Below are 24,397 nucleotides of genomic sequence, written 5' to 3'. Positions count from 1 at the left end.
AGAAGCTGAGGCCCAGAGAGGTCAAGCAACTTCTCTGGGTCAACCAGGTGGCAACTGGCAGGCGGGGTCAGCAGTCCCCAAGGCTAGCGTAGCCTCCAGACCACGGCTCACACCTCCAGCCTGCCCCTGGCACCTTCCTGCCCCCCTCCCTCCCCGCCCCCCAGCTCTCCCTGGCAGGCAGGTGATGGGGACCCCCGGGGAGTTGGCCACTCTCTGCCGCTCCCAAAATTGAATGTCTTTCACTTACTGGCTCTGGGAGCCTGAGCACAATTTATTGAGCCGCCTTAGAAGTATTCAGGAGGTCTCTGCGCCTCCCAGGAGAGGGCTGGAAATGCGTAGCACGGGGTCCCCTTCCAGCCTGGGGGGGGGGCCTGCATGCTGTCCCCCACAGCGCCTGACCCCCCCCCCGGGCTCCCGGTGGCCAGTGCGTGAGCAGTGCCAGAGACGGGTCCTCATGGGGGACCCTGAGCTCAGCCCCTTCAGTCCTTGCTCCTGGATCCTGGGTCCCTCCTGCATTTGGTCAGGCCGAGCCATGGCCACCCCGCCCCCCGCCCCCGCCAGGTGACCGTCCTGTGATGTGGGCAGGTAGACGGGGACGGGCCCAGGGCGGTGGGGTTCCGAGGACTGTCCTTCCGCTGACGTCCCTTGGCCGGGAAAATCCTGAGGTCAGTGGAGGGGGGCTTCTGACCTCGGCAAGGGCCCGATGAGGTGGGGGGGGGGTGGCAGGAGGCCCTGCACGCTCAGGTGTGATCTGGGGGAGGGCGCGAAGGAGCCCCGGGGTGTGCCTGGCAGGCCCAAGAGCTTTTTCGTTCTCCCTGGCGCTCCCTGAGGCTGGAAGGAGACCCCTCAGACACCCGCTGAAGCGTGGAGGCCCGGCCCTGCCCTGTCCCCAGGCTTCCTGTGTGTGAGCCTGTAGGGGGCAGCGGGGCCTCTGGGGCCAGCCCACCACAGGGGGGGCGGCTCTCTGTGCGGAGATGGACTAGTGATGTCTGCCAAGCAGCAGGTGGACAGGGGTCTGCCCTGGGGAGAGAGAGGGAGGGGGAGGGGGGAGGCCAGGACCACTCTGGTTCTGGGCCCGGCCTGGGGGTGTGACTGCAAGTTTGATGTCCGTGGACCTCTGGACTGAAGCTTGCGTCTCTTCTGCCCTCGTCTCCAGCCCAAGCTCCTGGCCCAGCTGACGGCGGGCGAGTGGGCACCTGCGGCCGCCTCCCCTCTCCAACTGCCCGAGACCCCGGGCCAGGCGGCCACTCAGCCCCCCTGCCCCCGTGCTTGTCATTGTTGAAGCCCCTCTAGATGGTTTCAGCTGGGGGCTGGCAGCTGCGGAGGTCAGGACCGAGACGGCCGCGGTGGCAGAGGCTGGGCCGAGGTGGGCGGAGGGCGCGTGCCATGTCCCCCTTCCTTCCCCACGTCGTGCTCTCGGCCTCAGGTGTCCTCGGCTCAGCCCTGGGACACGCATTCCGGGACTTGCCTGCCTGACCGGAGTGTTTCCCTGGATGCTGCTTTTGCTGTGGGAGACGGTGCGTCCCCTCGGCTGTCCGGCCTGTGGCACCGTCCTCGGGGTCTTTTCTTCGGAGCCCACGTGTGTGCCTGTGCCACAGTCCCCCCATAGGGCACCCGCGCCAGGGCCACAGCCTGTTCCCGGGCGGGCGTTTGTTCCAACCGGTGGCAGGTCCGGCCGGGGTCTGCTGGGGACCCAGGGAAGGAGCGTGTGGCTTTAGCCCGGGGTGGACAGGAAGGCGTGAGGGGGCTGGGAATTTAGGAGTTAGCCCTGAGCACTGCCGGGTGTGACCCCCGGGCTATAAAATACAGAAAACTTAGGACGTCCAGGGAGACCTTTTTTTTTTTTTCTTTTTGGGTCACACCACTCAGGGATCACTCCTGGTGGTGCTCGGAGGACCCTGTGGGACGCCAGGGATCAAGCCTGGGTCGACCGTGTGCACGGCAAATGCCCTCCCCGCTGTGCTATCACTCCGGCCTTTGAGTGTCCTCAGAACCTCATAGATTCCTGGTTGTGCCACCTTGCTTCTCTGGGATGATGGGAGCCGCCGGTGGGCCCAGCACGCTGCTCAGCCTAGAGCAGACAGGAGTTGGGTGTGAGCTGGTGGCAGCCAGGGAAGGCCGCCTGGAGTGCGGGAAGGGGCGTCTCCCCGCTGGGCTGCCTCACTGACGGCTGTGGGACGCGGTTCCAGCGACTGTCTGCCGACTGTCTCTGCTTACCCCGGCCCGTGGGGCGGCTGCACCTTCTAAGGTGGGTCTGCCTGTTCCGACGGGGGGACTCGGACAGCTCCTGGGAAACGCCGTGTGACCGGGTGCTTCCACGTTTCGTGCATTTATGGCAAGTCGTTTCAGCACCTTTCTCGGCCCCCACTACAGGAAAATAAAACAAAAACAAAACAAGGAGGCGGAGGGAGCTGCTGGGCCTGGGCAGAGTTGCTCCTGGACAGTGCTCCTGCTGTGAGGGGCCGCTGACCCAGGACTCAGGACTGGCCTGGGCGTGGGGTGGGGGTCGGCACTGGGGGGTCCCGCTAGCCCGTGCTCCCCAGATGCAGACAGGGCGGCTCGGTGTGCTCTCGGCAGGGGGCGGGAGACGCAGCAGCATGCTGTTGTGTGTGTGTGTGTGTGAGTGTGTGTGCATGTCTGAGTATATATGTGAGTTGTGTGTGCGTGTGCGTGTGCTGTCCCGGCATGGCAGGGGACTCGCTGGTGTGTTGCAGGTGGCCGAGATGCACGGGGAACTGATGGAGTTCAGTGAGCGTCTGCACCGTGCGCTGCTGGCCAAGGAGGCCCTGGTGGCCCAGATGCGGCAGGAGCTCATCGACCTGCGGGGGCCCGTGAGTGTCGCCCCGCCCGGGAGAGGGGGAGGCGGGGGCGGCTCTGGGGTGTCCCTGACGAGGGGCTTTGCCCGCCAGCCTCTCCGCCTGTTGCCTCTTCTCTAGTGTGAGGCTGAGCGTGCGTGAGAGCGTGTGAGTGTGTGTGTATGTGTGTGTAAGCATGTTGCATGCATGTGTGTGCTTGAATGTGAGCATGAGGGTGCGTACGTGTGGAGGCGTGTGTGTGTGATCATGAATGTGTGTATGTGAGTGGGGGTGTGGGGGGAGCATGTGAGTGGGTTTATGCATGTCGGAGAGCATGTGTGTGTCTCTGTGCTTATGCATGTGTGTTTTGTGTTTTTACATGTGCGAGCATGTGTGTGTGTGTGTGTGTGTGTGTGTGTGTGTGTGTGCGCGCGTGCAGCGTGCCTCAGTCCTAAGCACAGACTCCAGCCCCTCTTTCTCCCAGAGGACCCTGTTCCTGAGGGAGCCCCTTCGAGTGCCCTTTCCCGGGACCCCTTCCTGTCCTCCAGAAGCCGCTTTCCTCCCCGCATCCTCCTGATGGGGGTGGGGCTGGGGGCCACGGTACGCACCGCCCAGTGCCCACCTTCCTTTGCTCCTGCCCCTCCTGCCGGCAGGTGCCCGGGGACCTCAGTCAGACGTCGGAAGACCAGAGCTTGTCGGATTTTGAAATGTGAGTCCCGGGTGGGGCGTGGGTGCCCCCTGTGCCTCCTGCCGCTTGGCCAGGCGGGAGGGGTTCCCGCCCGCAGACAGACCGGGCGTCTTATCTTTCCCTTCCGGGACTGGGAAACAATTGGGTTTTTTTTGGCTGGCATTTCAGACAGAGCCCATAAAAATGTAAATGTCCCTGTTTCCTCTGAAAAAAGCCTCCAGTCCCCTCAAAGCTGGTCAGCTGCCCCCAGCCGCCTGCTGGGCCCAGCCTGGACCGCGGTGCCCACCCCTCCCACTGCCCCCTGGGGCCAGGGGTCTGTGTGGCCCCGTGCCCGGGGTGAGACTTGCACCCCCCAAGCCTACCCCTGTTGCTCTGGTGCTGCAGCCTGATTTTTGTGCGTTTAATTTGGATTCGAAGCTGACGCACCTGTGAACGTCAGCCTCTATTTCTGACCGGATTGGGGGTCTGGGGAAGGGGGCAGAGACACGGCTGGCTTCTGGTTCCCCCCAGGAAAGGGCCCCCAGGAGCGAGGGAGGAGGTTGGGGCTGGCCTGGGGTGGCGGGGGGCGGGGGCCCTGGGTGACCTGGCTGGCCTGCGGGTCCTCTGGGCTCAGCTGCTTGTGACCTTGGGCAGGACCTCGGCCTCTCTGGGTCAAGTTCTCCTATGGAGGGTGAAGGTCAATCCTGGATCTGCTAGGACAGGGCCCCCTCACCTACCCCACACTGGGGGATCCAGCGCCCCAGGCCCTTCCCCCATGCATAGAGCTCGGACCCCTGCCCCTCCCCGTCGCTGCGGGTGCTCTGCCTGTTGGCCTGGTCCTAGACCCTGAGCCCGGTGAGGCGCCCAGACCAGAGCAGGGTCTGTGGGGCCCCAGGGAGAGGCCGGTCCCCACAGACCCGGTGCCTCCTGTGTCACTGTGGTCACTGTCCTTTCACGTGTTGAGACAGACCCTGGCGGACTGGGGATGCTCTGAAAGGGGGACATCTGCCCCCTCCCCCAGCCCAGGCCACTCAGGGAGATCATCGCAGGAAATGTGTCCTGGTGGCCGGGTTGATGGTCCTGGGAGGCCCCCCACATCCTGACCCTCGGGGCTGCTGCTTGGAGGGACTCGCCCCAGGGCCCGGCCGAGCACTGTGGAACCTGCAGCGCTGAGACCTCCAAGTGGGCTCTGACCCTGAGCGGGCCAGTGGGTGGGGACAGGCTGCTGCAGGGCTGCAGGGAGGCTCCAGCCAGGCTGCTCCGCCCTGTGGGGTGTGGGGCCTGCTGGGCTGGCCAGGCTGTCATGGGGGGGAAGAGGAAGAGGGAGCGAGGTGGGGGAGGGGGAGGGGGAGGGGGGGGGAGAGGGGGGTGGGAGAGGGAGGGGGGAGGGGGGAGGCCCAGTGACCCCAGGTGAAGTTTAAACCTCCAAAGTGGGGCGCCCACCCCTGGCGACGAAGCTTTGGGCTGACTCCCAGCTCTGCCCTCAGGGGCCCGTCCTGGTGGATTTGGGGGGCCACAAGGGATTCTGGGGGCGGCCTCAGGGCAGCGGAGTCAGGCCAGCGCCCTCCCTGTGGTACAATTTGAGCAGAGGTTATATTTCCAGCCATACTGAGGAAAATATGTTAAAAAACAGAGAAAAAGAAAGTCGCCCCAGGGCAGAACTATCAAGAACCCAGAAGCGGAATTCCCCCGAGGGCCCGCTCTGCGGCTGGGCCAGGGTCTGGCCTGGTGGGGACCTGAGCAGGCACCCGTTTATCTGTGCCCACGCGGGTGCCTTTGGGAGAGCCGAGAGAGGCACCTTCTGGTCCCACGGCGGGCTGGGGGGCTGTTCTCCCCCTCCCCGCTGCCCCGCTGTGGGCCTCAAGGGGGCCTTGCTACCCCCGAGCTCAGAGGGAGAAACCCGGGCGCGCCCGGCTGAGAGCGCAGCACTAGCCCACCCGGCTGCCCTCTGGCCCACGGACGGCGCCCGTGAGCGTCCCCGGGGCCCAGGAGTCACGACTTCCTTCTCCGTCCTCGCCCAGATCCAACCGCGCCCTCATCAATGTCTGGATCCCGTCCGTGTTTCTCCGGGGCAAAGCGGCCAACGCGTTCCACGTGTACCAGGTAGGTGCCCCGTGCTGTGTGCGTGTGCGTGCGTGTGTGTGTGTGTGTGCAAGTTTGTGCTTGTGTGTGCATTTGTGTGTGTGTGTGCCTGTGTGTATGTGTTTTGTGTGTGCGTGCGTGCGTGGCCGGGTCCCAGGCATGGCCAGAGTAGAGGTAGAAGTGTAGGCCGTTTGCACTGTGCAGGACCTCAGAGTGGGCCTGGCTCAACCGTTCCAGGCTCGGTTGGCTCATCGGCTCACCCCAGTTCCAGAATGAGCTTCCCCGAGGCCCCCGCACCCCCAGTGCTCCTGTCCTCCCGGCCGCTTCTCTGTTCACTCCCATTCTTGCTCCTTGGCTCAGTTAGGAACGCCCCAACTCCCCAGGTTGCACCCGTCTTCCTCAGACCCAGGGAGGCCCCAGTGGGTCACTCCCACCTTCAGCTTCCGGGTTGCCTGGCTGTCTCCCTCCCTGTCTCCTCTGGGCTAGGAAGGGGCAGATGGGAGAAGGGGGGTGGGTCCAGCCCTCTGCACCGGGCGTTTGGAACTGGGCCAGCATCCCCAGTTCCAAACCAGCCGATACTCCCCCCCCCCCCCAACCAACCTTCCCCATGTGAGTTAACCTCACCTGCCGGTCCCGCAACCAATTAATTACTCTTCACAGGTCTGGCCCAAATGTTAATTGGCGGTGTTTTTATTTTGAGGATGTAAGAACGCTAAACACGGCTTTTCATCCTCCGCTGTCGAACCATATGCCCAGGGCCCCGAAATTAACGCCACCGCAGAAGAAAACATCTCGAGTGGGCCGTGGGGCTGTTCGCGCGTTCCCCGGAGAGACCTGAGGGCGTGGGGCTTGGGCCCTCCAGCGGTGGCGAGGACACTCCCTCTGTGTGTCCAGGCTGTGCTCTGGGTCGGGGCGATGGGGGTCCAGGGAGTGACCCCTGGCTCCCTGGGGGCCGTTTTCTTGCTGTCACCTGGAATCGTGGGGAATCTGCCCACTTGTCCGATGTCTTGTCAGAGAGGGAGGGCAGGAGTGAATGGGGAGGGCTGAGGGGAAGGGGGTCGGCTTTCAGCATCCCGCTGGCTGCGGGGGTGGGGGTCCTCGCTGGACGCCTGCCGAGCGGGCAGAGGCTGCGTGAGCAGTGTCGTGCAGAGCTGAGGTGGTTTGGGGACTCCGCGCTGTTCCCCTGCGCAGAGCGACCCAGTGGCGGGGATGGAGGGGGACGGCCCGCTGCCCATTCCTCAGATGGTGGAGGTGCAGACAGCCCCAACCTGGGAGCCAGGGGCAGAGACCACGCCCCACACTGCGGACCCCCGGGCTCGCGCCCCGTCTGCGGAGTGCAGCTCAGCGCTCGCCCCGTGCCCGCTGCTGGCATACAGTGCCAAGACCAGCCCTGACCTGGGGTGGGGGGGGGAGCAGACAGCGGCGTCCTGGGGGTCGCTTACAGTGGCCGGCTCCCCACGGCCTATAGGGGGCAGTGTGGAGACCAGCGGGAACCAGGGAGATGGAGCTGCTGCCCCGTGGCAGTGGTCAGCGTCGGGGTGTCCCCAGCTGTCCCTCACTCGGTGCTTGGTGCCAGGGACAGTTTCCATGGTCAGTTTCTTGACCCGGGATTGGAGATAGAGAGTTGTTTAAACGAGGCTGCCCCTAACAAGGGCTGATCTCTTTCCTGTGTGTTGGGAGGGGATTCCCCCCCACCCCCCACCCCGCTCAGGGCTCATTCCTGGCTCTGTGCTCAGGGGTCGCTCCTGGCAGTGCTGGCGGGGGCCCGTCCAGGGTTTCCGGGTTTCTGTGCTCACTTGACCTGTTCATGTCACCTCGTGCTCTCACCCCCGCGAAGAGGGGACTCGCCTGTGCCCGGGGATGGTGACTCAGAGCGCGGGGTGGGGGGCGCGGTCGTGGGGTCGTGGGGGGCAGCACTGGGGCAGAGCCGGCGCTGCTGGCCTCGGCGTGGCCTGCATGTAACCGCGTCCACCCGTGGGAAACGCTTGTGTGTGCGCACGCTTCTCCAGCCAGGGCTGCGTGTCAGGACCCCGTCTGCGGCCCCGCTCACTCCGACCGACCGCGCCAGAGCTGTGACCCCAGAGAGGCCCAGACTCCTCCCCCCACCTCGAGCCAGTTGCCGGTTCTTTCTCCCCCAAGGTGGGCGCCCACCTGCGCGCTGCCTGGCCCCCCGCGGGGAAGCCAGCAGCAGCTGCTCAAATGTCAGCGCCGTGATTTCTTGTTTACGGGATGAGTGTTTTCCTGGCCCGCGGCGGCGGAAGCAGCGCTTGGTTTTATTTCTGGGTTTGTGATAGCAACTGTGTCTGCTGATGGGGGCCGCCTCCCCTCCCCACCACCGAGCCCCCATCCCGGGCTCCCTGAGGGTGTCCCAGGCCACCTCTAAGGGCCCCTGACCCCCTCACCTTCCCAGGGCCTGATTTGTGGCCTCCAGCTGTGCGTCCGCAGCCCCCGTCTCCGGTGCCAGGGCTGGGCTGTAGCTTTGGCCCCTCTCCTCGGTGCCCTCTGGCCCGGCTCGCGCTCTCCGTGCTCCCAATGACGCCTCCCTCCGCCGCTGCTGCCTCTGCCAGACTTTCCCAGGAAGCAGCCAGACGTGTCAGACACCCGCTGCTGGGTGGGCCAAGGGCTGGCAGCAGCCTGCGTCAGGCCGGGTGGGCCCTGGGCCTGGGGAATGTGGGGAGCGGGCAGTGCCCCCGCATCCCACCTGCTTTGGCAATGGGCAGAGGGCCCTGTGGGGATGCCCCCTGTGGGGATGAGGTTCCAGCCCTTCTGTTCCCAGAGGCTCAGTGTCTCCGGGCGAAGCTTCAGGCTGGCCCCGGGCTGGGGTCCTGCTCCCAGGCCCCCCCACCGTGCTGGGTTCCTCAGGGCCACTGAGCTCTGTGCTTCGGATGTGGTCCAGGCCTTTCGCACACTGGGTCATGCTCCCAGCAGGACCCCGCCCCCTCCCTTAGGTTTCTGGGGAGAATTTGCTGCCCCCCCACCCACCGCCCCCTGGCCCTGGCACACACACACAACTCCAGTTGTGTGGAGTGTGAGGCTGGGTGTGGACTCCAGATCCTTGCCGGGTACCTCAGGGGCGGGGGTGGGGGTGGGGGCTCAGATTCTGCTTACTGCAAACAGATATTCGAATTTGAGGTGAGTTCTACTGAAAAATTCACATGGAGGGGAAGGGGGGGAGGGGAGTCCCGGGGTTGAGGTGCTCGCCTCGCGCACTCGACTGGTTCTGTCCCAGTGCTGCGTCCTTGGACCCTTCCAGTGACTTCCGGGAAGCGCCCCCAACTTGGTCTGAGAGAAGGGCCCCCTGAGGTGTGGCTCTGGGGAGGGGGCTCTGTGCTCACATGGGGGGGTGGCTCCAGCTCTCACTGCGTCGCGGTGTGTGGGTGTCGCAGAGCCTGTCGGCTTGGGAGGTTATTTCTCCCGTTAAGCCCCGGACTTTGGGTTCCCCAGCAGCGAGAGGGACAGAAACGCGAACACGATCCTGTCCAAGCAGAAGGGGTTTAATTCCAGTATCCTGGGGTCAGCCATCTCACCCACAGAGTGGTCTCTTTTATTTATTTATTGCTTTTTGGGTCACACCCGGCGATGCTCAGGGGTCACTCCTGGCTCATGCACTCAGGAATTGCTCCTGGCGGTGCTCGGGGGACCATATGGGATGCTGGGAATCGAACCTGTGTTGGCCATGTTGGCTGCGTGCAAGGCGAACGCCCTACCCGCTGTGCTATCGCTCCAGCCCCCAGAGTGGTCTCTTGATCGCGACCACGACTTCAGGCAGCAAGGAGTCTCTAGGGGTTGATGACGTAAGCAGTACCTGCCTTATCGTTTCAGAAAAGAATCTGAGTTACCAAACAGGTGTTTTGGCAAATGCCTGCGGTGACGGTGGTCAGGCAACAGTTAAACCGTAGTTTCCACGAGCAGCTTATGGTTACGTTCTTTTACTCATTCTTTTAGGTTTAATAAAAGACAATTTCTGGGGCGTAGTGATTGATTGGGTCCACTTGCTGGGCCCAGGAACTTTCCAGGTGGGTTCAGGTTGACTACTCGCATGTTGTTTCATTTGAAACCGTTTTAGTTCCTTAAGGGAACCTGAGGCCTGGCTGATTTTGCTGAATTCCGCTGCCTGTCACGGGATCAGTTTTGCCTCATGTTCCCATGTGATAAAACTTACGGGGGTGGGGAATGCAGGTAGCCCAGATACACAGTTCATTTGTTTTGGGGCCACACCTGGCGGGGCTCAGGGCTGACTCCTGGCTCTGTGCTTAGGGGTCAGTCCTGGCAGGCTCAGGGGACCACATGGGATGCCGGGGATAGAACCCGGGTCATTCGTGTGCCAGGCCGCCATCCTGTCGCCCTGACTCCCACATTCATTTCTGCTTAAAAAATAAATCCAGGGGGAGGGCCTTTGCCTTGCACGCGGTCGACCCGGGTTCGATTCCCAGCATCCCATAGGGTCCCACGAGCACCGCCAGGAGTAATTCCTGAGTGCAGAGCCTGGAGGAACCCCTGTGTATCGCCGGGTGTGACCCCAAAAAGCAAAAAAAAATAAATAAATAAATTCAGGGGGTGGGAATGTGGTTCAGTGGTTTGGGCAGGGGCCAGGGATCTGGCTCAATGGTTCGGCACTAGCCAGGCATGTGTGAGACCCTGGGCTTGATCCCTGCCACCATCCCTACTCAAAAAAAAAAAAAAGAAAGAAAGAAAGAAAGAAAGAAGAAAAGGCCTCCACATAAAGAAGGAGTACACTCACGTAGGGGGGCGAAATGATTTGGAGCGGCCTGGGGCCACACCCTCCCCGAGCCTCCCTGCCCACGGCCCCCGGGAAGAACCGGGCTCACCAGGGGCTCATCTCTCAGGATTTCTTAAATGGGGTTGAATGCTGGTAAGTTTTGTTTCTTAAGATATAAGCCTTGCCTCACGCAGCTCCTGGCGAACAGTGCTGAAGGCAAATGAGAGACTCACCGTCCCAGAGTTCTGCGGGGGCCTCAGGTGGCATCTGTGTTAGCTCCAGAAGATGCGCTATGGCCCAGGGAAACGGACCCCCGCTCCAGGGGGGGCTCTGCACACTCCTCGAGGCTGCGCCCAGGAGGCCTCGACCCTGTGTCCGCGGGGAGGATTCGCCCTGGGTGGCGGCATTTTCCGCGGGGTCCACCTCTGCGAAAAACTGGGGGGGGTCCCCGAAAAAAGCGGGCGTCGAGCTCCCTGTAGACCCCGTGAGCCCCCTTTTGGCTTCTGTCCCCCAACACCGAAACGTTCGCGCCCGCCTCTTCTCGTTGTGGCGCTCAGTGCCAGGCCAGGACGTGGGAACCACCAGACGCCTGGGACCACAGCCAGCCCTGGCGGGCCACGTCCACTGCGGAGTAACTGTGCAGTGGCTAGCGAACGTGAGCGCCAGCTGTCCGCGCTGTGGGCTGGAGCTCGGCGGCCTGAGCATCTGTCTGGAGAGGCAGCCCGGGATGGTTTCTCTCTTGTCCTTGCAGAGACCCGGGGAGGGGGCAGAAGGAGGGTTGTCAGAGCGCTCAGCTGAGCCGGGTCCTGGGACTGGGCAGGAGGAAGCAGCCCTGGCGCTGCTGGAGACCGTCCGGACCGTGTTGTACAATCCCGGTAGAGATGGGAGGGGCAGTAACTCCGGTGCAGCCCTCAGCTTCCTACTCAGCCTCCCGCAGCCGCGCGGCCCCAGATGGGGCTCTGTGAGGGGAAGCTTGTTTGCTCGAGTCAGTAGTATCGCTGTTGAATATTCAGGCGTTGACTTCCTTTTGTTACTGTGTTTGGCATATTGAATATGTCTTGGGGAGCTTGCTGGCCTTGCTGTGCGGGCGAGATGCTCTCAGTAGCTTGCCAGGCTCTCCGAGAGGAGCGGAGGAATCGAACCCGGCTCAGACGGGCTGGCTGTGTGCAAGGCCAACCACTGTGCTATCGCTGCGGCCCGAGCACAGCGGTAGGGCGTTCGCCTTACAAGCGGCCAACACGGCCGACCCGAGTTCGATTCCTCCGCCCCTCTCGGAGAGCCCGGCAAGCTACCGAGAGTATTCCATATGCCGGACACAGTAACAACAAAGTCTCACAATGGAGACGTTACTGGGCCCGCTCGAGCAAATCGATGAACAACGGGAGGACCGTGACCGTGACCCTTACTTCCTTTTGCCAGCTCCCTGGCCCCCTACCGCCACACACGGTGATTCCCAGCTGCTCTCACCCTCCACGGAGATAGGATTCTCGGGCACCCTCCGAGGTTGCCCTCTCCCAAACAAGCAAGTGAAACAAGGTTTGGAACTGTGTGCGAGCTGAGTGTAAAATGCAACTCTCTGCTTCAAAAGCATCAACAGAGACCATTTGGCCCCAGGAGAGGCTCGCCCCTCCCCACCCCGCCTTACGCACGGCGCCTGAGGAGCTTGAATAGGGGGAGCCGGGGGAGCCCCAACCTGTGCCTCCCCAGGTTTCACATTTGAGCACCTAATGCTCCTTTCTGGAACTTTCCTCGTCTCGTTCATCTGCTCACCTTCCAGCTGCAGATGGGACCCGGTGCCCAGCCTGTTCCCTGGACACTGCTCCTGGCCCAGCGGGCTGAGAGGCCTGAGCCCAGAGCCCAGAGCCCCCCGCAAATCAGCAAGTCCGGGCGCTGCTGGCCGGTGCTCTGTGGCCCACCCCTGGCCCCCGGTCTTGTCTGAGCACTCCCCCGATGCTGGCAGCCGGGGCCTCCCTGCCCCTGAGTGCTCTCCCTTCTAGAACATTCCCCTCTGGTTCGCTTTCTGTCCCAGGGCTGAGGCTGGAGAGATAGCACACAGCAGGTGGTACGGGGGTTGCCTGGCTCGTAGCTGACCCAGTTCCACCCCCCAGCACTGCATATGGTCCCCCGAGCCGCGCCGGAAGTGACCCCTGAGCACAGAGCCGGGAGTGATCCCCGAGCACTGCTGGGTGTGCCCTCCGCCCCCCTGGAATGCTGCCAGTGACTGAAAAATGTTCCTCGGGATAAGTATGCCTGCCAGTTGCTGTCCTTCCTGACCCGAGCTCCCAGGAGTTGGGGGGGGTGGCTGTCCACCCCCAACTGTGTCCCCCACGCCGCCCCGGGCCCTGAGCTGGTTACCTAGAAGATTGCTGGCTTCTTGGGGGGAGAGGGAAGATGCTGGATCTGACTGGTGTCTCGGAGGAGGCGTAGGGCCCTCAGCATGCAACGAGGGGGTCTCGGGATGGCCGGTGGGCAACCCACGGGAGCACTGAGGTCAGAGTTCGATCTGCTGAGGCAGCAGAACCAGGAATGGCAGGTGCTGCCCCCCACCCCCCGCATGGGTGGGTGGGCCGGGTCTGTGCCGTGGCCGTGGGCTCCGGGCCACTCTGATGGGTGTCCTTCCCCCCTCCCCCCCCGCCCCCGCTCGTCCACGCAGCCTGGCCGTGTTCCTTGTCCCCTTGCTCTGTGTTTGGCGCCCGTGCGTGCCCCCCCCCCCTTCCCGCCTTCGATGTGCCCCGGCATGTTGTTCTCACAATGAAGACACAGCTAATGACACACGGAGCCATTTCATTAAAAGCCGAAGTTTTGTTCGGAGACATTAACGCGGGCCGCCAGCCGGAACGTGAGTCATTTCAGCACTTGAATATGAAGGAGGCAAAACAAATTAGGAACCTGAAGCCATTTTTCTTTCTTTCCTTTTTTTTTTTTTTTGTGTGTGTGTCCTTTGTTTCTGGGCCACATACAAAGGTGCTCAGGACTTACTCCTGCCTCTGTGCTCAGGGCTCACTCCTGGAAGGCTTGGAGGACCATCTGGGGTGCTGGCAATGGAACCCACGTGGTCAGCCACGTGCAGGGCAAGTGCCCTCCCTGCTGTACTGTCGCTCTAGTCCATCTGATTTTTTTTTCTTTTGGGGTCACACCCAGTGATGTACAGGGGTTCCTCCTGACTCTGCACTCGGGAATTACTCCTGGTGGTGCTTGGGGCACCCTATGGGATGCTGGAAATCGAACCCGGGTCGGCCACATGCAAGGCCAACACCCACCCCTCTGCGCTATCACTCCAGCCCCAAATTCATCTGAATTTAACCATTTTCTTCGTCTGCATTGGTGGGTCGCACCAGGCGATGCTCAGGGCTAACTCCCGGCTCTGGGCTCAGGGATCATTCCCAGCCGGGTCCCAGGGGACCCTGCGGGGTGCCAGGATTTAGCCCCGGTCTGTGACTTGCAGGGCAAGTGCCCCCTCACCGTATGACCTCTTTGGCCTGAGTCCGCTTTTCCAGAGAGGCTTCACTGGCCTCACGTCCGGCTTCGTGTCGCCTGGCTGTCTCTGCACCTGTCACACCCTCCGGCCTCAAGACCATCGGGGGCTGGAGTTGCAGGGTGCGGGGGCCTATGCTTTGGGGGTCGCGTTGCTCTCGGCCCTGGGCTTCTGTGCATGAAGGGAGCTTTGGTGATGGCTGAGAGGTCAGGCTCGGCCTCCGGGGACAGCATCGTCCAGAGTGCGGGAGACGCTTGCTCCCTGGGTGGGCAGAGTCCTTTGGGCCCTTGCTAAGCAGCAGGAAGTTCGGAAGGGAACAGGGGAATGCTGTGGCCGGGGGGACCGCGGCTGGGCTCCCTGACACTTGGACACGGCCCTGGGCTCTCTCTGGGCATCGGTCCCGCTGTCCCCTGCGTGCCCCCCCCCAGTGTGTGTGTGTGTGTGTGTGTGTGTGTGTGTGTGTGCGCGCGCGCCAGGGCCATCCAGGCATCCGGTGGAGGGGGGAGCAGGCGGCCACCGTAAGCACTGGGGGTTTGGGAGAGCGGCGGGGAGGGTGCGTGGCCCGGCCCACGCTGTGCATTGTTTGTGTTCTGGGGCTGCCGTCCTGTGACAATTAATCAGGCATGGTAATTACCTGCTGTAATTGGTGATTGCACGTCCCCTAATTACCCCTAATTCTGTAATGGGGAGGGGCGGGTACACACCAGCAGCCGCTGCACAGAGGTGGGGGGGGCTCGGTCCCAGCAGCTGCCACTGCACCCCCCCCCCCCCCAGCCCGCCAGCCCTTAGGCCTGGCTGGTGGAGACTGGACCCGGGGGAGCCCGGGGGTACAGCCCTGAGGTCTGTGATCCTCTGGGGCGGTGGGGGCGTGCCTTGGGCAGGAGCCGACCTGCAGGGGCTGAGGGGCCCGCCCCTGGCAGACCCTCCGAGACCTGGGGCTCGAGCGGATTCTGGAAGCTTCTTTATCTTCTTTACCTGTGTGTGTGTGTGTGTGTGTGTGTGTGTGTGTGTGTGTGGTGGTAGGGGCAGGGGGTCGGGCCACACCCAGGGGCGCTGATTCTGGAAGCTTCTTTGCCTGTGTGTGTGTGTGTGTGTGTGTGGTGGTAGGGACAGGGGGTCGGGCCACACCCAGGGGTGCTGATTCTGGAAGCTTCTTTATCTGCACTCGTGCGCGCGCGTGCGCGCGCGTGTGTGTGTGTGTGTGTGTGTGTGTGGTGGTAGGGGCAGGGGGCCGGGCCATACCCAGGGGCGCTGATTCTGGAAGCTTCTTTATCTGCACTTGCCTGTGTGTGTGTGTGTGTGTGTGTGTGTGTGTGTGTGTGTGTGTGGTGGTGGTAGGGGCAGGGGTCGGGCCACACCCAGGGGCTTCAGGGCTCACTCCTGGTCTGCCCTCGGGGACAGCAGTGCTCCAGGAACTGTGCTTGACTTGATGGGTTCGGAAATCGGTCTCCCAGCCCCACCCCGAAGCCCCTCATGTCCAGGTTGCTGCTGGCTGCTGCGCTGCAGGGATGGGGGCCCCCTCGGGGCTCGGAGGGGACCCTGAGCAGCCCTCGCCTTCCTCCGCCCCCAGGTCTACGTCCGCATCCGGGACGACGAGTGGAACGTGTACCGGCGCTACGCCGAGTTCCGGGCACTGCACCACGGGCTGCAGAGCAAGTTCGCTCAGGTGCGGGCCTTCAGCTTCCCGCCCAAGAAGGCCATCGGCAACAAGGTAGGCCGCCCTGCCCGGGCCCGCCGCACGTGGCGGGGACTCGGGCTTACCAGCTCCGGCTGGCACCTCGCGGGGCTCCTGGGAGATGCAGCTCCAGGACGGGCTGCCGGGAGGAAGGGCGGGAGCAGCCTTGGCCTGGTCCTGGCTCTGGGTGGGGCAGAGCCTCCGCGGAGGGTGCAGGGTACGGAGCATCTGTGGAGAGTGCGGGTGGCAGGTGGCAGCAGGGTGCCAGGCCTGCGGGGGTGAGTTTGCTGACTGCTGCCGTGGACGAAAACGCTTCCCCTCCCCTCCCCTCCCTGCCTGTCACATTCGGAGGCGCCCTGCGGTGGGCCTTGTTCCTGGGGGGGGGAACGGTGCGCGTGTCTCTGTGCGTGTGTGTGTCTGCGTGTCTAGTGTGAGCGCGCATGTGTTATGTGCCTGTCTGTGTGTGTGCATGTGTGCCTGTGTGTGTACACATGCATCTCCGTGTCTATGTGCGTGTCTTTGTGTATCTGTATCTGTGCACGTGTGTATCTGTGTGTGTGCCCAGGTGTGTCTCTGTGCGTGAGTGTCTCTCTGTGTATGTCTGTGTGTGTGTCTGTGTGTGTGTGTGTGTACGCGCGTGCGGCATCCCCCTGCCGTCTCTCCTGCTTCCTGTGTGTTCGGCTGAAGGAGGTCAGTTTCCGGGGTGCCGAGGGCATTCTTTTCCCTGTGAAGGGGGTCGTAGGCAGAATATACTCGTGGGTCCCTCTACCCGTGGCCCCTGCCTCTCGCCTCGCCGCTCTCCTCAGGGTGTTTGTGATTCTGTGGGTCGGGAGTGCGTGGGGCCATGCGGGGGGACCCAGTCACTGGGATTTTCAGGGGATCACAGGCGGAGCACCCTCAGCTGTGCCAGACCATGGGCACAGGCGTCCTGGGACGAGGCTCTGGCCAGCGCCCCCCCCTCCCCGCGCCCCCTGCTTTGTCCACGAGTACCTGCAGCTGCCCCACTTCGCAGACGAGCAAACTGAGGCTTGGGGAGGGGCTGAGGCTGAGACCCTCTCCCAGGCCCCCCGGAAGCTGCGCCCAGCGCCGGGCGTGCGTGTGACAGTCTCCTCCCGTGCCTTGCCCGTGCCCCCTCTGTGGAGCAGGTGCTGGATTAATAATGAACAGGGTGGGGGAGATGTGGGAAGGAGCTGGGCGTGGGTTTATTTTAAGCAGCTCCAGGTGCTGCCCAGGTGGGCACGTGGCCGGGCGGGCGGTGGCAGGGTGGGGGCAGGCAGCGCGTGCTTTGCAGGAGTCTAGGGGGTGGCCGAGGGGGGCCTGGGGGCGGCCAGGCTGGGGGGCTCCCGGGGGCTGCCGCCGGCCGGGCTCGCCGTGGTGGGGGGAGGGTCCCGGCTCAGCGCCTGCCGTGCCCACAGGATGCCAAGTTCGTGGAGGAGCGCCGGAAGCTTCTACAGAGCTACCTACGCAGCGTCATGAACAAGGTCATCCAGATGCTGCCCGAGTTCACCGCCAGCCCCAAGAAGGAGACGCTGGTCCAGCTCATGCCCTTCTTCGTGTGAGTGACCTGGGCCCGTGGCCTGGGGGGGGTCCCTTCCCAAGGCAGCGCACGGCCACAGGCTTGGACAGTCCAAGGGGGGTTGGGCACGGGGGACCCCGGGGGGTGTCGGGGCTGGAACACAGGCCGGCCACGTGCACGACTGGCACCCTCCACTCAGTGCCGCAGCTCCGGTCCGGCGCCCGCCATGGTGGTGACCGTCCATGTCCCGAGCTTCCCGTGGCTCCCGGCATCCCTCCCTGTCACGGTCTTGGGGGACGCGGGGCTGGCGTCCCTGCTTCCCTCACCCGAGTCCTTCATGTTTTGGGGGTGAGAGAAAGGGCTGGACGCCCCCCACCCCTTTCCCAGATGGGCAGAGGGCCGGAAGCGTCCCTCACTCCCCTCCCTGTTTGCAGCCTGTGAAGCCCCCACTGATGCCGGTCAGCCCCGTGGGTGACCCCTGGAGGACAGTGGCTCCTCTGCACGGGCCCTGGTCACCGCATGCTGCTCACCCAAGGGGGCACCCAGGTGTTGGCGCCCCCGGCCCCTGTCACGTCATAAGGAAACTGCTCCCAGGGGTCCCCGACAGCACCCCCATTCCTGGAGACCCCCAACTCCCTCCTGCCTCCCCGCTCTGTCTTGCAGTGACGTGCACCCCCCTGGAGAGCCCCCGAACAAGGGCGGACGGCCCAGGCCTGCCTCACGCTTCTCCAAGCTGTCCCGCGGGCACCCCCGAGAGACACGCAGCGCTGAGCCCCAGAGTGGCGACCTCTGACCCCGACGGATGCCCTGCAGCGACTGCCTGGCGACCCCTTCCAAAGCGCCCTGTCCCTGCTGGCCGTGTGACCCCTGATTAAACTGGTCCGTCCCAGCGCACGACGGCTCCGGGGGACCGGACAGAGGGTGGACACCGCCGGACATGCCAGGCCCAAGGCGGGACCCCCAGTGCCCACCTCTTACGTGACCCGGGGGGAGGGCTCAGCCTCTCAGGGCAGCGTCTGGAAGGCTCCGAGGGAGGCAGGCACTGCCAAGGCCTGGGGGAGCCCTGGACAGTCTAGGAAGGGGCATGGGGGTCTTGGCTTCATGAGTCGGGGGTCTCCGGTGGGGCTGTCCCCGTCCAGAGGACCTGCCACCAGCCTCGAGACACGGGCTTGGGGGGATGGCACCCCCAGGTGGATCCCAGGGGTCTCTGTGCACCTCGACCCCCGCACGCCCAGCTCCTCGACGGGGAGTGGGTTGGGGGTCCCTGAACCACGGCCAGACACTCGCCGGGCAGTGCCTGGGCTGAAGAAACTTCCGGAAAGAATCAACTGGACGGTTTATGCCGCGGGACACTGCTAGCCAGAGGGGACGTCCCCGGAGCAGCGCAGGCGGGGACACGGGCACAGGCCTGCAGGGACAGAGGGCGCAGGCGGCGTCAGGGGCCAAACCTACAGCCGACGCTGTTCCATCACTGCCTGGCCGAGCGGGGGGTGGGGGGCTGGCTGCCCACTATGCTGTGCTCCTTCCCAGTCGCCATGTCCCCACCTACCCCCGGGTTCCTTCCTGGGCCCCCCCCCAAGCCCGTCTGGGTGTGCCTGGCCTGGCCTTTTCCCCGACCCCGGAGCACAGACACACCGTTCCCCAGGGACCACCGGCTTTGCACCCAGAACCATTTCCTCCCCACGCCCCTCCCCCTGCCCCTGCCCCTTTCCCCCACGGGCCACCCCCTGGCTTCTGGCTCCCACGGGACAGCGGAGCCTCCATGCCTTAACGTGGCTCCCGGGCAGAGTGTTCTGGCCCCCCACCCCCACCAGCCCAGGAAGCAGAGGACCCCTCTGGCCCAGGAGACTGGCCGCTGCCCAGGGAGGCTGGGGAGAGGCAGGGGGTCTCGGGCTGGCAGGGGCAGGAGCAGCCAGGAATCACCCCCACAGCCACAGTCCGGGGGTGACCCCACACCTGGGTTCGGGGCTCAGTGCAGGGACCCCCTTTTCTCCGCGTCCTGCACCGGGCAGTCGTGCCCGGTGGGCTCCAGGCCTCATGATAGCCCCCTCCTGCTCGCCTGCTCCCCAGCCCCCAGCCCACAGGACCCAGCAGGCACCTCCTGCGCCCGTCAGCCTGGTGGGCGTGGGAGCAGTTTCCTTCCAGAAGCTTCTCTCCGTCCCCGCTAATGGACCATGAGGAACAGACGGGGGTGAGGCCCACTCGGCCCCCACGGGACTCCCCTTCCCCCAGAACCCACTCGGCCCTCCTTGCCCACAGGCTGAGGACGCGTCGGTCTGCCCAGGGCCTGCATGGCCACCATGCATGGCCCTGTGGCCCTTTCATGCCGGAAATTCACGTTCCATCACACGTGTCTCCATGTCTCTCGAACCCCAGCTCCGAGACCAGCAGGAGTGTGGGGTCCTGGTCACCTCTGACCCCTCCCCGACCAGTGTCTGCTGAGAAGGACCGGCTGCTCCTGGAACTCTCCGGAAACTCACCTGATGGACAGAACACGCCCCTGTGGGCCCTGGGCAGCCCCGGGTGGCCTTCAGGGGAGCACTGGGGGGGAGGGCGGGGTGTGGCGTGGGGGCAGAGAGCTGCCCCCCTGCACCCCCAGGCCGAGGGCCCCCCCCATCCGGCGGCTCCCGTCACGGACCAAAGGGGGTGCGGATTCCCCTGGCACCCGCTTCTGTTACGGTTTACACCCCGGGATTTTTAGACAAATGTGTTTAATTTTCTACACACTCTTGTACTCCACTCCTCTTTGGACTCAGCCGCGGAGATTTTGTTGGTCGGACGCACCTTCTTACAAGCACAGAATAAACTTCAGCAACTTTTGTAGACGCTCGGCGTGTGCCCTGACCTGTGTCAGTGGGGGGGGGGGGAGGCGGTCACCTGCACCCGCATGGAGGGGCCGGAGGGGACCGACACCTGCGCTCGCTGAAGGGGACCCAACCCCCATGGTGACAGAACAAGATGCCACTGGCACAGACCCCTGGTGGCTCATGACCCCTGGTGGCTCATACTTTAACGTTTTTCTTTCTTTTTTTTTCTGGCCCACACCGGGTGGTGCTCGGGGCTTACTCCTGGCTCTGGGCTCAGGATCACTCCTGGTGGGGCTTGGTGGACCCTGTGGGGTGCCGGGGATCAAGCCTCGGTCGGCTGCGTGCAAGGCCTGCGCCTTCCCCACTGGCCTGTGGCTCCGCCCCTGTGTTGCTGGTCCCAGTGTTACAGCAACTCACCATCACCAGTGTGGCTGAGGACCCCCCCGACCCTGACACACGCAGCTCGGTCCAAGGTGGGTTTCAAGGAGGATGAGGGCCTGGGGAGAGAGCCGAGTGCCCCGCTCTGCAGCGGCAGAGGGAAAGGACCCCCAGCCGCCTTGCTGTGCAGACCCTCACCCCGGTTTGTTCTCCCAAACACTCGTCAGTGGCCACAGCCGCCAGAACAGCCCCGTCCTCTCCGCCCCCCATGGCTCCTACAGGGCCATGGGCTGGCCTGCGTCTCTGCCTCCCGAGAGTCCGCGGACCAGTGCTCTAGAGAGGGAGGGAGGAGGGACGGGAGGAAGGAAGGTGGACACAGTGCCCACGGGCCCCACTGCTCCGCGTGTTTCTGGGCACCCGCAGACCGTGGACGCCCCCGGGCAGGTGACACCTCCCAGGAAGCGCGTGCAGCTCCCTGTGGAGTGGCTCCGGCTGTTCGTCTTTGGGAATCAGTGTTCAAGCCCTGGCACAGTGCTCGGAAATGAAATGATTCTTTTCTTTAGAATCACCATTCTCAGGGCTGGAGCGATGGCACAGTGGGGAGGGCGTTTGCCTTGCGTGCGGCCGACCCGGGTTCGATTCCCAGCATCCCACAGGGTCCCCCAGGCACCGCCAGGAGGAATTCCTGGTGAAGAGCCAGGAGGATCCCCTGAGCATTGCTGGGTGTGACCCCCCTCCAAAAAAACAATCACCATTCTTGTCAGTACAGGAGCCCCGGGGGTGGGGGAGAAGCAGAAACCCGGGGCCCAGGCAGAGCCTCCGCCGCACCCCACAGACTCCCCCTGCTCTGTCACCTCCGACTCTGCTCTGAGAACCCCGGGTGCAGGGGAGGGAGGAGACTGTGGCCGGCTCCCAGGGACTCCCTCGGACACGAGCTGCTCATTGGGACTCACCCTGCCTGGTTTAGTTGATGTGTTTTGGGGTCACACAGCTGCACTGGGATGCCCCGTGTGGTGCAGGCGAGTCGCACGCATGGCTGTCTCAGATCGGGGGACAGACTTGCAGGCATGCCTGACTGCACAGCCTCAACAAACAAATGCTCGTGTGTGGGGCCAGGCCACAGTCCAGCGGGGAGGGCGCTGGCCTTGTAACACAGCCTACCCGGGTTCGATTCCCGGCACCCCATAGGGTCCCCTGAGCCCACCAGGAGTCAGCCCTGAGCAATGCCGGATGTGGCCCCTGATGAAAGCAGGTAGATAGGGAAAGGCCCCCCCCAATGAAACAATTCTCAAGCGAGAACCTGTGACCCATTCTTTTAGCTCAGAACTACCGAGATGGGCTTCCGCACAAAAGTGAGTGTGACTTTCGGGAAGGAAAATTGGGCTGAGACTCACCTGCTCCTGCCCCCACGAGCCCGTTCAGTGTCCTTGTCGCGTTTCCAGGGGCCCCAGCTGAGTCAGCAGTGGGCCGCCAGACTCCCGGCCCTCCCTGGACCCCCTGGATGTTGGGTGGGACTTGCACACTAGGGTCAGATGACCAGGCGGGTGGGCTCAGTGACTCTTTTCAGCCAGTCTCTTCCTGTCCCGCATCCTGGGTGAAGGCCAGGGGAGTGTGTGTGTGTGTGTGGGGGGGGGGGAGTTTAACTTCTTCATGCTGGCCGAGTGGCACCATCGTTGGTGGAAGATCGTGGATCTCGGTTGAGGGAGAGAAGAGTCTCGCCCTGCCCCTGGCTCGGGAGGGGGACGGAGGCCTTCGGGCCAGGATGTCAGGCTCCGGGTGGAGAAATGTGTGAGATCAGCGATTTAAGTCTCTCCAGGAAGTGGGGGGAAAGAGAGAGATTTAACCTAATGCGTGCGGAGAAATAGAAATCAATGAAACAGCACGTACCATGTAGAAAAATCGATGGAAAAGAAAATGGTTTCTTGATATGCTACAAGCTAGACCAGGGCAATAGGAATGAAATGAATTGTCCACACACTTAGCTAGGAGACAGCTGCTACGATCTCGGGCATGAAAACAGAGACTCAGAGAATATCACAGTGATTGCAGTAACGGACCACTGTAACGGAAGTTGGTGATCTCCGAGGGGAGCAGATGACCAGGCTAGCCAGGAAGATCCAGAAAAGCTGTGGGGGAAAGCTGCCTATTAAAACAGAGTGCAGGGGCCAGAGTGATAGCACAGTGGGGAGGGCATTTGCCTTGCATGCAGCTGACCTGGGTTCGACCCCCCCACCCCCCGCATCCCATATGGTACCCATGCACCGCCAGGAGTGATTCTTGAATGCAGAGTCAAGAGTCAGCCCTGAGCACTGCTGGGTGTGTCCCCCCCAACAAACAAAAAAACCCAAAATATTGAGTGCATAATGAAAAAGCAGGTCATAGAGAAAACGGCAGACCCCCAGGGCGTCACTGGTAGAATTCAGCCAACATTTCAGGAATTGGGGCAAAAAGTCCAAACACTTCATGGACTCACAGAACGGGGAGAGAATTGCTAAGTCATTCGAGGAGGCAAGATTCTAATATCAAAAAACAAAACAAAGGGGCTGGAGCGATAGCACAGCGGGTAGGGCGTTTGCCTTGCACGCAGCCAACATGGCCGACCCGGGTTCGATTCCCAGCATCCCATAGGGCCCCCAGAGCCCACCAGGGGTGATGCCAAGCCAGAGCCAGGAGTCAGCCCTGAGCACCGCCAGGTGTGGCCCCCAAACCAAACCATAGCACGAGCTTGGCTTTAGGAAAAACCTCTCACGGATAGATCCGCCACTATCCTTAGCCAGACACGCCCAGCCCGAACCCAGCCACCACACGCATGCGGATTCCAGAACGTGACGGTGGTTTCATCTTGGAAAGTCAATATAATAAATCATAATCGCAAATCATCCTGTTAATCGTCGATTGCCTCGAGCAGGCCCCAGTAACGTCTCCTTCATCCTAGCCCAGAGATTATATTCAAGGCTCTTTAGGAGAATGAGCCCCATCCTTGTTACTGGTATTTGGCATATTTGGTAGGCCACGGGGAGTTTGCCAGACTCTGCCCTGTGGGCAGGCTACATTCGGTGGCCTGCCAGTTTGTCCAAAGTAGGAATGAGATAATAAGATGTCATAACAGGATGTTGCGCGGCCGCGAATGCGGAAAGTCAATATAATTCACGACATTCATAAAGGTAAAAGAAAACCCATGTGAGCATCCCAATTAATGCAAGAAAGGGGTCTGGGGCACAGGGGGCACAGAGGGAGGGCAGTAAGGCCTAGAAAGCCCACACTGCATGTTTTGGCCCGAAGCTGCTTCCCCGTAAGCTTGGAAGGAGGTGGGGCTCTGGGCGGGGTTGCTGATCATGTTACCAAGAGGGCTCTGGAGGGTGTCATAAAGGAAGAAAAAGGAAAAAGAAAACAGGCAGAACCAGCAGGAAGAGCTTAAAACTATCCTTACAAATGACATCATGGCCTGTGCAGGAAACCAAAGGGCTTTATCCCCTCCCCAACCTACTGGAACCAACCAGCAGATTCAGCCACACTGCAGGACGTGAGGTCACCCTTCAGAGAGAGATTTGTTTCTCGATCAGCAATGAATAATGGGGAAAAAAGTTTGTTTTCTTTCATTATGATGGTTATTTTTCTTTTTGGGTCACACCCAGCAATACACAGGGGTTCCTCCTCGCTCTGCACTCAGGAATTACACCTGGCGGTGCTTGGGGGACCATACGGGATGCCGGAGATCGAACCCAGGTCGGCCAAGTGCAAGGCAAACACCCTAACCCACTGTCCTATCGCTCTGGCACCTAAAAAGAGTTTATTTTAAATACTATTTGTAAAAGCATCAAAAATACTCGAGCCTGGATTTCCATGGAGATATAAAACCTCCTCTGTCCCCTCTTCCAGAAAAATGAGGTGCATGAATCGGAGACACTGTCACCATGTCAGTTCTCGTCAAATTCACCTCAGGACCTATGGGGTCTCAAGACGCGTTTTGGCTTCCTGTAGAAACTGATGAGCTATGTATAAAAACGTATGATGCAAAGGGCCTGAAATAGCCAGAGTCATTTTTGGAAGGAAGTATGGTTTAGGCCTAGGAAAGAACTACAGATGCAGGGAGCAGAGCAGGATTAGTGTGTTGTTATTATTATCATTTCAGAAGCGCCATAACAATTTCTTGGAACAAAGAAAACCGAGACAAGTGGGGCCAGCCCTGCATGTACCTGCATTCGTACAAAGATGGCAAATCGGGCCCCTCCTGTCCCTGAGTCAGAATCAGATGGAGCAAAGACCTCATGGAACTTGGGAT

The 24,397-nt window shown here is 62.4% G+C and overlaps 1 protein-coding gene across 1 annotated transcript in view; it reads left to right on the top strand.

Annotated features, from left to right (window-relative positions):
* SNX29 (sorting nexin 29) overlaps positions 1-17,745 on the top strand; it is an 81,323-nt gene extending 63,578 nt beyond the window's left edge. Inside the window, exons 15-20 of the mRNA XM_056107415.1 lie at positions 2,715-2,831; positions 3,449-3,504; positions 5,484-5,565; positions 15,310-15,450; positions 16,830-16,969; positions 17,594-17,745. Of these exons, the coding sequence (XP_055963390.1) occupies positions 2,715-2,831; positions 3,449-3,504; positions 5,484-5,565; positions 15,310-15,450; positions 16,830-16,969; positions 17,594-17,723 (666 nt within the window). The 3' untranslated portion in view covers positions 17,724-17,745. The remainder of the gene's footprint in view (positions 1-2,714; positions 2,832-3,448; positions 3,505-5,483; positions 5,566-15,309; positions 15,451-16,829; positions 16,970-17,593) is intronic.
* The last annotated feature ends 6,652 nt before the right edge of the window (positions 17,746-24,397 follow it).

This window comes from Sorex fumeus, unplaced genomic scaffold (assembly GCF_029834395.1).
Source record: "Sorex fumeus unplaced genomic scaffold, SorFum_2.1 ptg000165l, whole genome shotgun sequence".
Lineage (NCBI taxonomy): Eukaryota > Metazoa > Chordata > Mammalia > Eulipotyphla > Soricidae > Sorex > Sorex fumeus.
Note: the sequence above shows the minus strand (reverse complement) of the source record. Positions and strands in the feature narration are given on the sequence as shown.